We start from the raw sequence: 16,155 nt of genomic DNA, 5'->3' as shown, positions 1-16,155 counted from the left end.
CTTGAAAGAATGAATGACACATTTAATAGTTATTCAGACTTTGGTATTTGGCAAAGGTTCTGGAAAATGAAACAAGGTAAGCCTGTCACTTCAAGGAAACCAACCGACTGTACTTGTTGCCAATGATAAAATTTGAGCTTCCCAAAGAAAATTAGAATTTTTGCAAAATGGGGCTGGGCGCGGTGGCTCACGTCTGTAATCCTAGCACTTTGGGAGGCCGAGGCACGCGAATTGCCTGAGGTCAGGAGTTCAAGACCAGCCTGGCCAACATAGTGAAACCCCATCTCTACTAAAAATACAAAAATTATTGTTGCCAATGATAAAATTTGAGCTTCCCAAAGAAAATTAGAATTTTGGCAAAATGGGGCTGGGTATGGTGGCAGACGCCTGTAATCCCAGCTACTCAGGAGGCTGAGGCAGGAGAATCACTTGAACCCAGGGGGTGGAGGTTGCAGTGAGCTGAGATCGCACCATTGCACTCCAGCCTGGGTGATGAGAGTGAGACTTCATCTCAAAAAAAAGAAAAAAGAATTTTGGCAAAATGGTATCTGCCACCATGAGTTTGAGTGCTTCCCAATACTTTACTTCTCTGAAGAGATTGTGGTGATATGATTTTTTTTGACACTATATAATAAACTGTGACATGTGGGAGATCTACATAACTCAGTGAACCAGTATTTTCAAACAGTAGCGCCTCGCATACTGTTTCAGTCAACAGAGAGTCCCCATAGAAGACAATGTCCCATAAGATTTTCATTCCAGGCCAGGTGCGGTGGCTCACACCTGTTCTCCCAGCACTTTGGGAGGCCAAGGTGGGTGGATCACGAAGTCAGGAGATTGAGATCATCCTGGCTAACACGGTGACACCCCATCTCCACTAAAAATACAAAAAAATTAGCTGGGCATGGTGGCGGGCCCCTGTAGTCCCAGATACTCGGGAGGCTGAGGCAGCAGAATGGTGAGAACCGGGAAGGCACAGCTTGTAGTGAGCGGACTGCACTCCAGCCTGGTGACAGAGCGAGACTCCGTCTCAAAAAAAAAAAAAAAAGATTATCATTCTGTATTTTTACAGTAGCCTTTTCTATGTTTCAATGTTTACATGCATTGTGTTGCAACTGTGTTGCAACTGCAGACAATACTCAGCATCGTGACATGCTGTTCAGGTTTGTAGCTTAGGAGCAACAGGCTATACCACGGCTGTAAAGCATGACTGTATCATGTTACAGAATCATGCATGGATCTAAGACCCAGTCAAAGTGAGACAGATCCATGGATTTTAACGTAACAAAGTATGAAAAGTTCACTGATACCATTTCAGATTCTACACTGTAACTAGCCTTTTCAAAATCATGCCTTGTTTTGCATAGCCAATACCCACAATTATCTGAGAAAACTACTGAAATACTTCATCCTTTTCCAGCCATATGTGTAAGGCTGGATTTTCTGCATTATTCAATCAAAACAACTATCACAATAGATTGGAGAAACAGATACAAAAATCCAGCTGTCTTCTATTAAGCCAGACACTAAAGAGATCTAAAAAACAATGCCACTCTTCTCACTAATATGTTTTAAACAGTAGCATTTTTAAATGAAAACATTAAGTGAACTTATGCTAACCATAACTTAGGTCAGAAATGCTGTTTGTGTTAACTAACTTATGTTAGCATAAAGTTAATGTAAATTGTAACATAACTTATGTAAAAATGTTATTCATGTTAGTAATGGGCTTATTCCTTCTAAATGAATATTTCAGTTTCTAATATGATAAATATTAAAATATAGGCTGAGTGCAGTGGTTCAAGCCTGTAATCCCAGCACTTTGGGAGGCTGAGGCAGGAGGATCGCTTGAGCCCAGGAGTTCAAGACCAGCCTGGGCAATATAGTGAGACCCCCATCTCTAAACAAAATTTAAAAATAAAAAATCAAATATTGAAATACATATATATCCCCTTTTTCTAACTGAAGATTCCAAAGAGCTTTTTCAAGTACATAAAGAAATCCTGAGCCCAAAAACTCTGAGCACTGCTGGTCTAGAGAAGCATTAGGGTCCAGCTTATCTATGAGGGCTCCGAAGGACAAGGTCCTTTGTATTGTAAGGCCTAAAAGAAACTAGCACTCTCAGTATTTGTTCCCAATTCTGCCAGAAGAGAAGGTAAGAAGTAAAAGGCATTAAAGGAAAACCTTTTATCTGCAATCTACTGACTTTTGGTGATTTACCAAAGCACCTGATCTCAGGCTAAAATCCAGACATTATGATCAGACAATTCCAAGGTCATAGAAGGAATCTAGTGAGAAAGATTCTAAATCTAACTAAATTAGGAATCTAGTGAGAAAGATTCTAAATCTAACTCCAAATTATGAGTATCAGATAGATTCTGAAGTTAAGGCTTCATCTAGATATAGATTTTCAGCAAGTAACAACTTGCTATTCACACATATTAATTTCTGTATCTGGTTATGTATTCTCTCTGTCCCCTTCTTCCTTCCTCTTTCCTCTACCTGTCCTTTCAATGTTGGTGTTCTTCTGAGTTCAGATTTCTCACTCTGCCTGGCACACAGTGAGCACTCAACAAGTGGCAGCTGCCATTATTACCTCTCTCCCAGAACCATCCCTTCCATGTCATGGCTTCAACCACCTCCTATATTCTCAACTCTATCATCACCCAGGCCTCTCTTGTGAGCTCCAGATCTACAAAATGAACTCCTGGGCCTTTCTACCTGGATGTGCTGCTGCATCACCACCCACATGGTCACTGAAATCAGAAACCTACAATCATTCTACACTGCTCCTTGTCCCATTCTCCTACCTCTATTCTGCCACCAGGTTTTGTCAACACTACCATGGTTAAATCTCTCTAAACCCTCTCCATTTCCACTAGAGCAACCAGAAAGCCTTCATCATCTCTAGCCTAGGCCACTATAATAGCTTTCCATTGGCCCCCTGCCTCCAATCTAAAATTCTTCCTATTCAACCAACATATTGACACTACAGTAATCTTAAACCCAAATCTGACATTATTTTTCTGCTAATTGTCTTTCTGTGGTTTTCCTGGAACATACTCTTTACTTGATTTTACTCATGTATCCCTAAAAGAATTTTTTTTTTTTTTTTTTTTTGAGACGGAGTCTCACTCTGTCCCCAGACTGGAGTGCAGTGGCATGATCTCGGCTCACTGCAAGCTCCACCTCCCAGGTTCACGCCATTCTCCTGCCTCAGCCTCCCGAGTAGCTGGGACTACAGGCGCTCGCCACCAAGCCTGGCTAATTTTTTGTATTTTTTAGTAGAGACGGGTTTTCACTGTGTTAGCCAGGATGGTCTCGATCTCCAGACCTCGTGATCCGCCTGCCTCGGCCTCCCAAAGTGCTAGGATTACAGGCGTGAGCCACCGCGTCCAGCCCCTAAAAGAATTTTTAAAACCATGTGTTCCTTACATATGAGGTAACATCTAGACCAGACACAGTGGTTCACTCCTGTAATCCCAGCACTTTGGGAAGCTGAGGCAGGAGGATCACCTGGGCCCAGGAATTTGAGACCAGCACAGGCAACATAGCGAGACACCTATCACTACTAAACATTTTTAAAAATTAGCCAGGTGGGTGGCGCATGGCTATAGTCTCAGCTACTCAGGAGGGTGAGACAGGAGGATTGTTTGAATCCAGGAGTTGGAGTTTACAGTGAGCTATGATCACACCATGGCACTCCAGCCTGGATAACCTCCTGGGCTCAATACATCCTGCCACCTCAGCCTACAAACAGCTGGGACTACAGGAGCATGCCACCATGCTTGTCTAATTTTTATATTGTTTTTTGTAGAGAAGAGGTTTCACCATGTTGCCCAGGCTGGTCTCGGATTCCTGGGCTCAAGCAATTAGCCTGCCTAGGCCTCCCAAAGTGTTGGATTTACAGGTGTGACCCAACACACTCGGTCTTAAAAATAGGTATTAACTATCTTACTGAGTAACACACACTTAAACTAAATCTCTTTAAAAATTTTACAAGTTTTATCCAAAATAACTTAAAAACCCCATTGTCCCAAAAGACATTCCCATTACATTTAACTACTGTGTTCTTTTCAGAATATCCTAACAAGGAACACGCTTTACACTAATGGGATTGTGTATTGGGAAGCCTTCTGTGTTAGGAGGTAACTTAAATCACTAAAGGAGGTGTTCTGAAAATAAGTATTTCCAAAGTATTCCTTGTTTGTATCTGAGGACATTTTTACACTCAGGTCAATACACCATAGTAAAATTTAGGAAGTGTGAGGGATTTGCCACACACAGCCTCCTCCCCTTTTTTCGTAAGGGCAGTTGTAGAAAAAGAGTTCACTGGGGCCGGGCACAGTGGCTCACGCCTGTAATCCCAACACTTTGGGAGGCTGAGGCGGGTGGATCACGAGGTCAAGAGTTTGAGACCAGCCTGGCTAAGATGGTGAAACCCCATCTCTACTAAAAAATACAAAAAACTAACCGGGCGTGGCAGCGTGCGCCTCTAATCCCAGCTACTCGGGAGAATGAGGCAGGAGAATCGCCTGAACCCGGGAGGTGGAGGTTGCAGAGAGCCAAGATCGCACCATTGCACTCCAACCTAGGCGACAGCGCAAGGCTGTCTCAAAAAAAAAAAAAAAAGAGTTCATTGGGAAGCTGACGATCTGGAAACGTATTCATCTAAAGCTAGATGAGCAAGTGTATCCTTTGGGAATCTAGGACCCTAATTACTTCACCTTGAAAACCACTGCTCCAGGAATGTAGTTCTAACTCAGTAAAACATCCAAGGCCCTTTGTGATCTAACCCCTACTAACTTCCCTCTTCCTGGATGGCTCCCTCCAAATCTAGCTCAGGTCTGTCAAACTGTTTCCAGTTCTCTTTTCAGGACTTGCTGTATCTTTCCTAAATCCACTGTGTATATGGAATGTCCTCCCACCTCTTTACTCCCAGAAAACACTTGATAATTTTTCAAGGATTGATTCAGTCCAATGAATAAGTAGCTGCTAACTTTCTGAGCACAAAGTGGGTGGTTTAAATGCAAACAGTGTCTCAGTACTCAGTGCAAGAAACGGAAGAATGGGATGGAACACTATCCCAAAGGGTCCCCCAAATGCTTATTGATTGGCTAAATCAACAGATGTTGCAGTTAAGGAATAGGTGATTTGGAGTATCTGAGAAAGCAAAGACGATTCCATCTAGGAAGGATTAAAATATTTCCTAGATCCAGAATGGGAATGTGAAGACCAGGAGGAATGGAAATAATGTCGTTTTCTAAGTAAGTCCGGATTAAGTATTTCCTGTTCTATCACAGCACACACCACAGTATGGCAAATGCTCGTTTACTTGATTAATAAACTCCTAGACTATAAATTCCATGAAAACATGCTTGTCCTATTAGCCATTCTATCCCCTCAATCCCTTCCATTGTACCCAGGCTCATTAAATACTTGTCAATGTTTACTAAAAATTGTTTAGTGAATGATTAAAGGAATGGATGAATGAAGAATTAAATTCCACAGGATCTCAGATCCTGTTTGAATCTGTAGAGTTTAGGAACGTATTCCTCTACAGATACTGAGGATGGAGAAGTAAAAATGTAGATATCCATGTTAAATTCGGCCCTGGAGCCTGCGAGGAGCTTAGGCTCACACCCAGAGAGAATTTAAACCTCAGCACGGCGGGACAGAGGTGGCTCGAAGGCCAGGACTAGGGGATGGGGCAGGGTTCGGGCATCCGGAGGCGAGGCCGACTAAGTTCGCGGGGCGTGGCGGAGAGGAGAAGGGCTCCGAGGAGGCGCGAAGTCCCGGCCACCCGAGGCCGCGGCTCCCTGGCCTCCCGGGTGATGAGAGGTGGAGGGAGGAAGCAGGGCTAGGGTGAGACTGGCCGGAGGGCTGGGGACCCGCGCGAAACGACGCCGGTAGAGGGAGGTCGGGAGCGTGGGACCGGTGGAGGGTCTGGGGTCGGTTCCCGTGGCTCCGCAGCCGCACTCACCTAGGGGATCCACCTTCGCCCCGGCTCGGCACCGGCTCCACGCTACTTCCTCCCTCGGCCTGCTAGGCTACCAGGCAGCCTCAGGCGCCCCTAGCAACCACGCACCACCACGCGTGACCCGCGCACTCGGCCGCCAGCGCCGCTGCCGCCTGCCACTCACTGCGCGCGCCCCCAGCGGACAGACAGAGGGTCTGGAAGGAGAGGGCGGGAGGCAAGCGCGGGGAATCTCGGGGGTTCTGGGGCCTGTGGGGCGGGTCGTCACCTGCCTCGCGCACGCGCAGTCCCTTCAGTGCGGTGGGACCGGGCGAGCGGAATTCTGGGAGATGTAGTCCCGGGGTTAAAGCGCTGAAAGGCTCCATTCTGAGCGTCCAGGACTCTCCCTTTCTACTCTGATTCCACCTACTCCCTATGGACTGTTTTCTTTTTTTTTTTTTTTTTTTTTTTTTTGAGACGGAGTCTGTCTCTGTCTGCCCAGGCTGGAGTGCAGTGGCCGGATCTCAGCTCACTGCAAGCTCCGCTTCCCGGGTTCACGCCATTCTCCTGCCTCAGCCTCCCGAGTAGCTGGGACTATAGGCGCTCGCCACCTCGCCCAGCTAGTTTTTTGTATTTTTTTAGTAGAGATGGGGTTTCACCGTGTTAGCCAGGATGGTCTCGATCTCCTGACCTCGTGATCCGCCCGTCTCGGCCTCCCAAAGTGCTGGGATTACAGGCTTGAGCCACCGCGCCCGGCCCGGACTGTTTTCTTTTTTAGAGACAGAATCTTGCTTTGTCGCCCAGGCTGTAGTGCAGCGACGTGATCATAGCTCACTGCGAACTTGAACTCCTGCTCAAGCGATCCACCCGCCCCCAGCCTTCCTAGTAGCTGGGACTATGGGCACGCCACCATGCTGGGCTATTTTTTAAATTTTTTTCTTAGGACAGGGTCTCACTATGTTGCCCAGACTGGTCTTAAACTCTTGGCCTCAAGTGATCCTCCTGCATCAGCCTCCTGGTCGCTGGGATTACGACGGGAGCCCCCACGCCTGGCCTGGACTCTTTGGCCTTGCCTCAATTGAAAATCAAAGGGCCCAGTCTCTGTTGAAGGATTTCTAGTAAAAGCCTTTGAGTTTGACCCCAGGAAAGGGGAGATTGCCCCCGATTCACTCTGCCTCCCTCTAACCCGCCCTTCCCTAACCCCAACCTATCCAGCGGGGCAAAATTAAAACCACCTGCCTGCTTTATGGGCTTCAAGTGTGAATGTTAGGAAATACTGACTCAATTCCTTATCTCGTTAGCTCCCCAGGCAAGACAGACCGTGCTCCTATCTCAGATGTCCGTAGACCTGAGAGATTTGGAGATCTAAGAAAGCTGGAAGATGAAAGGATCTTTCCTAGGCAATTGGCTACAGAAATAAAGGGGACAAAGATAAAACTAATCTGATGAAAACAATCTGGACCAGAGGAAGGATCTCAATAAATAACTTATTTCGTCAACAGTCGTTGATGGATGCTAAAAGTATTAGATAATCTACGGGAGAATTTTACACTGAAGGATGTACACTGAAGATCACCTATATGTACTAATCAATCTTAGATAACGAAACATGGAACAGCTGTGCATTGTGTTTCTTGATGTGATGCAATTGCACAGAAATATTTATGAAGTATAGTGTATTTTTGTAAAAAAAAAAAAAAGTTGAGTGACTCCAACTGAATAACACTACAAAAAAGCAATCAGACAAATCCAGAACAGAATGTGGGCCAATGTACAGAACAAATGACCTCTTCTTCCTTCAACAATTTCAGGGTATAAAAATGGGGGGAGATGTTTTAGATTATAAGAGATTTAAGAATATATTCAAATGTTGGCCAGGTGCAGTATCTCACACTTGTAATCCCAACACTCTGAGGATCACTTGAGGTCAGGAGTTCAAGACCAGCCTGGGCAACATGGTGAAACCCCGTCTCCAACAAAAAATACAAAAATTAGCCAGGCATGGTGGTGCACACCTGTAGTCCCCAGCTACTCAGGAGGCTGAGGCAGGAGAATAGCTTGAACTCAGGAGGCAGAAGTTGCAATGAGCCGAGATTGCGCCACTGCATTCCACCCTGGGCAACAGAGCAAGACTCCATCTTGAAAAAAATAGAAATAAAAAAAAGAAATATATTCCAATGCAATGAGTGCAGCTTGTTTGGATCCTGATTCAAATAAACTGTAAAATGACACTTTTGAGACTGAGACACAAAAATTCTAAGTCCCGCCCCAACCAACTGAATGGACCCCGCCTTGGCTAAGGGGACGCTAGAGCAACCTTAAAAACTGAGTTCACGGCTATGATGAGATGGGAGGTCCAACATGCCTCAATATGCCCCTTCCTTATTAACCTTTAAGCAGAATTCTTTCCTAAGGAGTAAGCAGAAACCAGCTCTAGAAATCAAGGAAGGGATGATTCATTGGTTTTAGAGGCCAGAACCAGACTCCCTACTCTTTGCACTTTTCTTCCTTTTTTTTTTTTTTTTTTTTTCTTTTTTTTGAGAAGGGATCTCACTATGTCACCTAGGCTGGAGTGCAGTGGCATGAACACAGCTCACTGCAGCCTCAAACTCGTGGGCTGAAGCAGTCCTCCACCTGAGCCTCCCAAGCAGCTAAGACCACAGACACAAACAACCACGCCTGGCCAATTTTAAAATTTTTTGTAGAGACAAGGTCTTTACGTTGCCCAGACTGTCTTTGCAGTTTCAAAGTGAAAGCTCATCAGTTTCACAATACATCTCTTCCTAAAACTGACCATCTCCAGATGGGTTTTGGAGGAGGGTGCACAGTGAGGGTTTTCATTTCCTGTGCTATACCTTTTGACATCAGAGGGCTGAAAACTGCTCCCTAGGATCACGTGAATGCAGCCATTTTTTGAATATGCAACCCATGAAGAGGCATGAAGCGCAATTGTGCATGTACTTGTCTCTGTCATAATCATGACTCCTCCTATAGCTTATTAAATATGTATATTTAGCCAGCCCACTCTGTGTAAATTTCTGTTCCCTTTACCCCTCCCTCAAAGTACCTGCTATCAGCTTCTGCCAGAAACTATACTTCCTAGCCTGTCAGAATGGCCACCTTGCAGGCTGCAACCCTTTATAAGAAATAAAGCTCTCCTTTTCAAATTTATGAACCCCAAGATTCTTCGTTGCCAAGACTATGGAAAAATCTGAATAAGGATTGGGAACATTAAGAACATAGCTGATGTGGTAGGCCCAATGGCTCAAGTCTGTACTCCCAGTATTTGAGAGGCTGAGGTCGGAGGACTGCTTGAGTCCAGGAGCTTGAGGCTACAGTGAGCTAACACTGCACCACTGTGCTCCACCCTGGTGATCCCCTCTCTTAAAAAAAAAAAAAAGAAAAATAGAGCATAGACAACGTTAAGAAACTACTATTTATTCTCTTATTGTAGGGAGCTGAATGGTGGGCCCCCATAGAGAAGATGGATCTATATCCTAATTCCAGGAACTTGTAAATATTACCTTATATGGTTGATGGTGTTTAGGAAATGCCACCCCGGCCGGGCGCAGTGGCTCAAGCCTGTAATCCCAGCACTTTGGGAGGCCGAGACGGGCGGATCACGAGGTCAGGAGATCGAGACCATCCTGGCTAACACGGTGAAACCCCGTCTCTACTAAAAAAATGCAAAAAACTAGCCGGGCGAGGTGGCGGGCGCCTGTAGTCCCAGCTACTCGGGAGGCTGAGGCAGGAGAATGGCGTGAACCCGGGAGGCGGAGCTTGCAGTGAGCTGAGATCTGGCCACAGCACTCCAGCCTGGGCGACAGAGCGAGACTCCTTCTCAAAAAAAAAAAAAAAAGGAAATGCCACCCCAAAATATGACACTTTGGTATGTTGATTACATTGGACAAAGGGCACAAGGTAATAGCAGATGCAGTCGGGGGGTTGTCTGAGTTCCTCCAAAAGGAACTCAACTGGTATGAATCCTTTCCCTGAGAATATTATCAACTGGGAAAAATGAACTGAGATCACAGCAGAGGAAACTGGAGGTTCACACTGTGCCCAGACAATCACCTATTCTCCTGAGGGCTGCTGTGAGATAACTTTATTTCCTGAGAGACTTTTATCTACAGAACAAGACCACTTTCATTTACCATAGAATTCCTCCCCTCACCATCCCAAAACTTGTGTCTCCACCACCTCCCAGAAGTCCCAAGCTCCTATTCCTTCCTGTAGCTCAGGATGCTATATAAGCCTCGAACATCTGACCCTTCTTTGAGTCTCATATTTTGTAGGACACTTACGTGTATGTACAACAATAAATGTGGTTTTTCTCCTGTTATTCTTTTTTTTTTTTTTTTTTCCTTTTGGTGACAGGATCTCATTCTGTTGCCCAGGCTGGAGTGCAGTGGCATGATCTCGGCTCACTGCAGCCTCCGCCTCTCGAGTTCAAGCGATTCTCCTGTCTCAGCCTCCTAAGTACCTGGGATTATGGGCATGCATCACCATGCCTGGCTCATTTTTGTATTTTTAGTAGTTTTACCATGTTGGCCAGGCTGGTCTCCAACTCTTGACCTCAGGTGATCCACCCGCCTCAGCCTCCCAAAGTGCTGGAATTACAGGCATGAGCCACCATGCCCAGTCTTTATTTATTTATTTATTTTTTTGAGATAGTCTCGCTCTGTCATCCAGGCCGGAGTGCAGTGGCACGATCTGGGCTCACTGCAACCTCTGCCTCCCACGTTCAAGCGATTCTCATGTCTCAGCCTCCCGAGTAGCTGGGATTACAAGTGTGCACCACCATGCCCGGCTAATTTTTGTATTTCTGGTAGAGATGGAGTTTTGCCATGTTGGCCAGGCTGGTCTCAAACTCCTGGTCTCAGGTGATCTGCCCGCCTGTAGTCCCAGCTACTTGGGAGGCTGAGGTAGGAGGATTCCTTGAGCCTGAGAGGTCGAGGCTACAGTGAGCCATGATCAAGCCACTTCTCTCCAGCCTGGGTGACAGAGCAAGACCCTGCCTCAAAAACAAACAAACACCTGAGTAACAAAAGAATAGATATGGTAGCTGCTCAAGTAGTGATGGAGTACACTGAACTATCCTCTACCTGTGTGTGTGTTCAAAAATTTCCAACTGAAAGACAACATGTTCACATTGAACTTGTTCCCACCCATTACCACTCCACTGCTAGCCTTCTCCATTTCAGTTAATGGCAATTCCATTCTTCCCACTGCTCAGACCAAAAACCCTGGAGTCACCCTTGACTGCTTTCTTTTGGTCATACCCCCACCTCCAATCAGTCAAGAAATCCTGTTTGCTCCATGTTCAAAATATATTCAAAATCTGACTACTTTTTTATCACTCCATTGGTATCACCCCAGTCGCCATCCAGGACACCATTGTCTCTTGCCTGGATTATTATTACAATAGCCTCCTAACTGCTCATCCTACTTCCCATTCTCCCCTACCCCCATAGACATTCACAAGACCAGAATGAAGAGTGATCCATTTAGGATGCAAGGTAGATCATGTAATTCTCTGTTCAAAAACCTCCAATAGATGCATCCTCCATTCAAAGAAAGAACCCAAGTCTTCACCAAGGTCTACAAAGCCTGCAACATCTGGCCCCCACCATTATCTTCCTGTCTCATTTCCTACTATTCTCCACCTTTTTTTTTTTGAGACGGAGCCTCGCTCTGTCACCCAGGCTGGAGTGCAGTGGCCGAATCTCGGCTCACTGCAAGCTCTGCCTCCCAGATTTACGCCATTCTCCTGCCTCAGCCTCCTGAGTAGCTGGGACTACAGACGCCCACCACCTCTTTTTTGTATTTTTTAGTAGAGACAGGGTTTCACCGTGTTAGCCAGGATGGTCTCAATCTCCTGACCTCGTGATCCGCCCATCTCAGCCTCCCAAAGTGCTGGGATTACAGGCTTGAGCCACCGCGCCCGGCCTTCTCCACCTTCTTAAACTCATTTCATCCATACTGGTTCCTCATAGCTCCTCAGGTATGCCAGGCATGCTTTCATCTCAGGGCCTTGGCTTTTCCCCAGAATAGGTGCACGACTCACTCCCCTCGCCTCCTTCGAGTCTTTTCTCAAGCGTCACCTTCTAGTGAGGCCTACCCTGACCATCCAACTCAGCACTCCTCATCACCTTTCCCTCCTTTATTTTTCCTCCATAGCTTTTATAGCTTTTATCACCTTTCTACATATTATTCTTTTAATAATTTCACTATCTCCCTGACCAGAATGGAACTCTATCATGGGCACTGTTTTATCTCCTGTACCTAGAATAGTATCTGGCATACAGAAAGTATTCGACTCAAAAAATATACATTCAACTGAATTGAGAGAATCTGGATAGGAGAAAATTATGGTGCTCCCTAGAAAAATATTATTTTTGCTAAAGTATAAACACAGTGGACAATGAAGAAGAGGGTTAAACAAAATTTCTTATAAAAATAAGGGCACTTTACTTGTCTTTCATTTCTAAAACAACTGGAATTTAAGGAAGGACAGAAAGGAGTCTCATTTTATGGATGGAGAAATCAAGGCCCTGGAAGCTTGTTCTAAGCCATCCAATGAGTTAAGGTTTTCCAATGCTTCCAATTAGATTATAATTCTAACAGGTCTGACTAAAAGTCCTTTCTGGTAAATTGCACAATCTTTATAATAGCTACCCTTCTAAAGCAGCTTGGATTCCCTACACATTAGAACTCCACTAAATATTAAAATTAGTCACTAAGTCTGAGCAACCTAATTTACCGCTCTGTTTAATCCTACCCTTTCCTATTTCAGCTCCACCGGCCTTGACTTGAAAGTAAGTAACCAAATATAGTTCATTTAGGAAGGAGGAAATTGGAAGGCAAGAAATGATATAAATAAGCTGCCAGACCAGGATCTTGTGTGAACAGGACACCAGCACTTCCAACAACACCACATAGAAGCTAAAAGAGGGGTTGAGCCTCCCAACCCTTGTCCTGGGAGCTTCAAGTATGGTGAGGCATAATTTTTATTAAAAGAGTTTACAAACAGAACTATTAAACACACACACACACACACACACACACACACCCCAAAAAAAATACACTCTCCACACCCACCCACAGATAGGAATGTTGGCTAAGGGCTAAGGAATCCCTCAATAACTGGGACTGATGGCATTAATCCCCACAGCCTAGAGCTGAGACAGGCTCTGTCTTCATCACTGTCCTGGGGCCAGCAAGTCTAAGGCAAAAACCTGCTGGGAGGATTAAAGGAGCTCCAGAAAGGAAGAGATCTTTCAGGTTGAGGTTTTTGCCTAAGGTCCATGAGGAAGGTCCCTAGAGTTAAAGGCACATTATTGGAGAAAAGGCCCCTGGATGTAGAGAAGAAAGGACTCTTCTCTGGCACCAACAGCAATAAAATTTACTGGTTGAAAACATCCTGAATCTGGGAGAAGGAAGAAGCTTTATATATAAATCTCTTCTAGTCTCTTGTTCTCAGTTGAGTTGGCAGCCTGTCTCTTTTCTAGTCTCTTTAGCTCTCAGTTGAGTTGGTGGCTTGTGTAGTAGAATAAGGAAGAGTTGACAATAGCAGGGCAACCAAAGTTGGAGGCTGGACCACAGGAATCTGGAATCACATGCTATGGGTTGGCCTCAGGAGGTGAATGAGTTTCCTGCAGTGTTTGGCAGAGGCAGGCCTAGGACTGCTATGTGGCAGTGACTGATTCCCCAGAGAGAGCAAGGCTAGTTTCTCACTGGCACCCAGGGACACCAGTACCTGTAGGATAGAGAACAGATGATAGAACAGAACATGAGGCTCAGAAATGGTGGTGTCTGGGGCAGGTGCAGAGGACTTTCATTTACCCAGAAATTCCCACTTGAGAAGAGGAAGAAAAAGGAAATGGGCTCTTGAGGACTTGGAATAGACTGAATGGGAGAGGAGAAACCTTGGATATAGGAATCATCAGGACCAGAAGTCTACTTCCATTCTCTTTGGTTATAGACCATGAAACCAAGGCACTAAGGGATACATATACATGTCCCCAGGAAGACTTGATGAATGCAGCAGTAACTCACAGTAAGCCAAAAGGTCTAATTCCGAGCCTTCAATGCAGACCAGTGGGTTCTAACCTCATTACCAACAAGAATCCCATTAATTATTTTCCCCATGGATTGAACAAGATTCCTATAGGATCTTCACCATCAGCCAGGCAAAGTGGCTCATGCCTGTAATCCCACACTTTGGGAGGCTGAGGCGGGGGGATCATGAGGTCAGGACATCGAGACCATCCTGGCTATCACGGTGAAACACCATCTCTACTAAAAAAAAACAAAAAAAAAAACCAAAAAATTAGCCGGGCATGGTGGCAGGTGCCTGTAGTCCCAGCTACTCGGGTGGCTGAGGCAGGAGAATGGCGTGAACCCGGGAGATGGAGCTTGCAGTGAGCCGAGATCGTGCCACTGCACTCCAGCCTGGGTGACAGAGCAAGACTCTGTCTCAAAAAAAAAAAGAAAAAAAAGATCTTCACCATCCTCTCAAATTTCTGTTCTGCATGAACTTCCCAATGCTACCACTTTGAGATGTCATAATTTGTATTACCATATGTAGATATGTGTGATTTCCAATGGGCTTTTTTTTTTTTTTTTTTAAAGACAGAGTCTCGCTATGTCACCCAGACTGGAGTGCAGAGGCATCATCTCAGCTCACTGCAATCTCCTCCTCCCAGGTTCAAGCGATTCTCTTGCCTCAGCCTCCCGAGAAGCTGGGATTACAGGCACCTGCCACCATACCCAGCTAATTTGTGTATTTTCAGTAGAGACAGGGTTTCACTATGTTGGCCAGGCTGGTCTCAAACTCCTGACCTCAAGTAATCTGCCCATCTCTATCTCCCAAAGTGCTGGGATTACAGGCAAGATCCACAGAGCCTGGCCTACTGGGCTCTTTATATACTGAAAATTGCAGTCAGGCAGGGTGGCTCACACCTGTATTCCCAACACTTTGGGAGGCTGAGGCAGGTGTTCGAGGAGGTCAGGAGTTCGAGATCAGCCTGGCCAACATGGTGAAACCTTGTCTCCATTAAAAACGCAAAAATTAGCCAGGTAAGGTGTGTGCCTATAATCCCAGCTACTTGGGAGGCTGAGACAGGAGAATTGCTTGAACCTGGGAGGTAGAGGTTGCAGTGAGCCAACATCGTGCCATTGTACTCCAGCCTGGGCGACAGAGCAAGACGCCATCTTAAAAATAAATAAGTAGGCTGAGCGCAGTAGCTCACACCTGTAATCCCAGCACTTTGGGAGGCCAAGGAGGGCAGATCATGAAGTCAGGAGATCAAGACCATCCTGGCTAACATGGTGAAACCCTGTCTCTACTAAAAAAATACAAAAAATTAGCCGGGCGTGGTGGTGGGCGCCTGTAGTCCCAGTTACTCGGGAGGCTGAGGCAGGAGAATTGCATGAACCCAGGAGGCGGAGCTTGCAGTGAGCCGAGATTGCGCCACCGCACTCCAGCCTGGGAGACAGAGAGAGACTCCGTCTCAAAAAAAAAAAAAAGTAAATAAATATATAATAAAAATACAAAAATTAGCTGGGCATGGTGACAGGCACCTATAGTCCCAGCTACTCAGTGGAGGCTGAGGCACAAGACTCGCCTGAACCTGGGAGGTAAAGGCTACAGTGAGCTGAGATTGCACCACTGCAATCTGGCCTGGGAGACATAGTGCGATTCAGTCTCAAAAAAAAAAAAAAGAGCAGTTCACACCTGTAATCCCAGCACTCTGGGAGGCCAAGGCAGGTGGATCACATGAGGTTGGGAGTTTGAGACCAGCCTGACCAACATGGAGAAACCCTGTCTCCACTAAAAATACAAAATTAACCAGGTGTGGTGGCACATGCCTGTAATCCCAGCTACTCCGGAGGCTGAGGCAGGAAAATTGCTTGAACCTGGGAGGTGGAAGTTGCGGTGAGCCAAGATCACGCCATTGCATTCCATCCTGGGCAATAAGATGAAACTCTGTCTCAGAAAAAAAAAGAAAAAAGAAAAAAGAAAATTGCGCAGAAGAGGCAGGATAAAGTAGTGGTTAAGAGAATGGGGTCTAGGCCGGGCGCGGTGGCTCACGCCTGTAATCCCAGCACTTTGGGAGGCCGAGACGGGCGGATCACGAGGTCAGGAGATCGAGACCATCCTGGCTAACACGGTGAAACCCCGTCTCTACTAAAAA

General features: G+C 45.8%; 2 protein-coding genes across 6 annotated transcripts in view; both read right to left on the bottom strand.

Moving 5' to 3' along the window:
- The window catches only part of TTLL4 (tubulin tyrosine ligase like 4), a 44,442-nt gene extending 38,195 nt beyond the window's left edge, over positions 1-6,247 (bottom strand). Inside the window, exon 1 of one of the 3 annotated variants that reach the window (XM_025405256.1) lies at positions 5,984-6,247. The gene's annotated coding sequence lies outside the window, so the exon portion shown is untranslated. The remainder of the gene's footprint in view (positions 1-5,983) is intronic. The other 2 variants (XM_025405259.1, XM_025405258.1) reach the window with 2 other exon arrangements.
- Positions 6,248-12,854: 6,607 nt separating this feature from the next.
- Positions 12,855-16,155, bottom strand: part of STK36 (serine/threonine kinase 36) — a 32,199-nt gene continuing 28,898 nt past the window's right edge. For all 3 annotated transcript variants that reach the window (XM_025404853.1, XM_025404856.1, XM_025404854.1), the window contains one exon: positions 12,855-13,715. In XM_025404853.1, the coding sequence (XP_025260638.1) occupies positions 13,572-13,715 (144 nt within the window). In that variant the 3' untranslated portion in view covers positions 12,855-13,571. The remainder of the gene's footprint in view (positions 13,716-16,155) is intronic.

Source organism: Theropithecus gelada, chromosome 12, assembly GCF_003255815.1.
Source record: "Theropithecus gelada isolate Dixy chromosome 12, Tgel_1.0, whole genome shotgun sequence".
NCBI classification, from domain to species: domain Eukaryota; kingdom Metazoa; phylum Chordata; class Mammalia; order Primates; family Cercopithecidae; genus Theropithecus; species Theropithecus gelada.
Note: the sequence above shows the minus strand (reverse complement) of the source record. Positions and strands in the feature narration are given on the sequence as shown.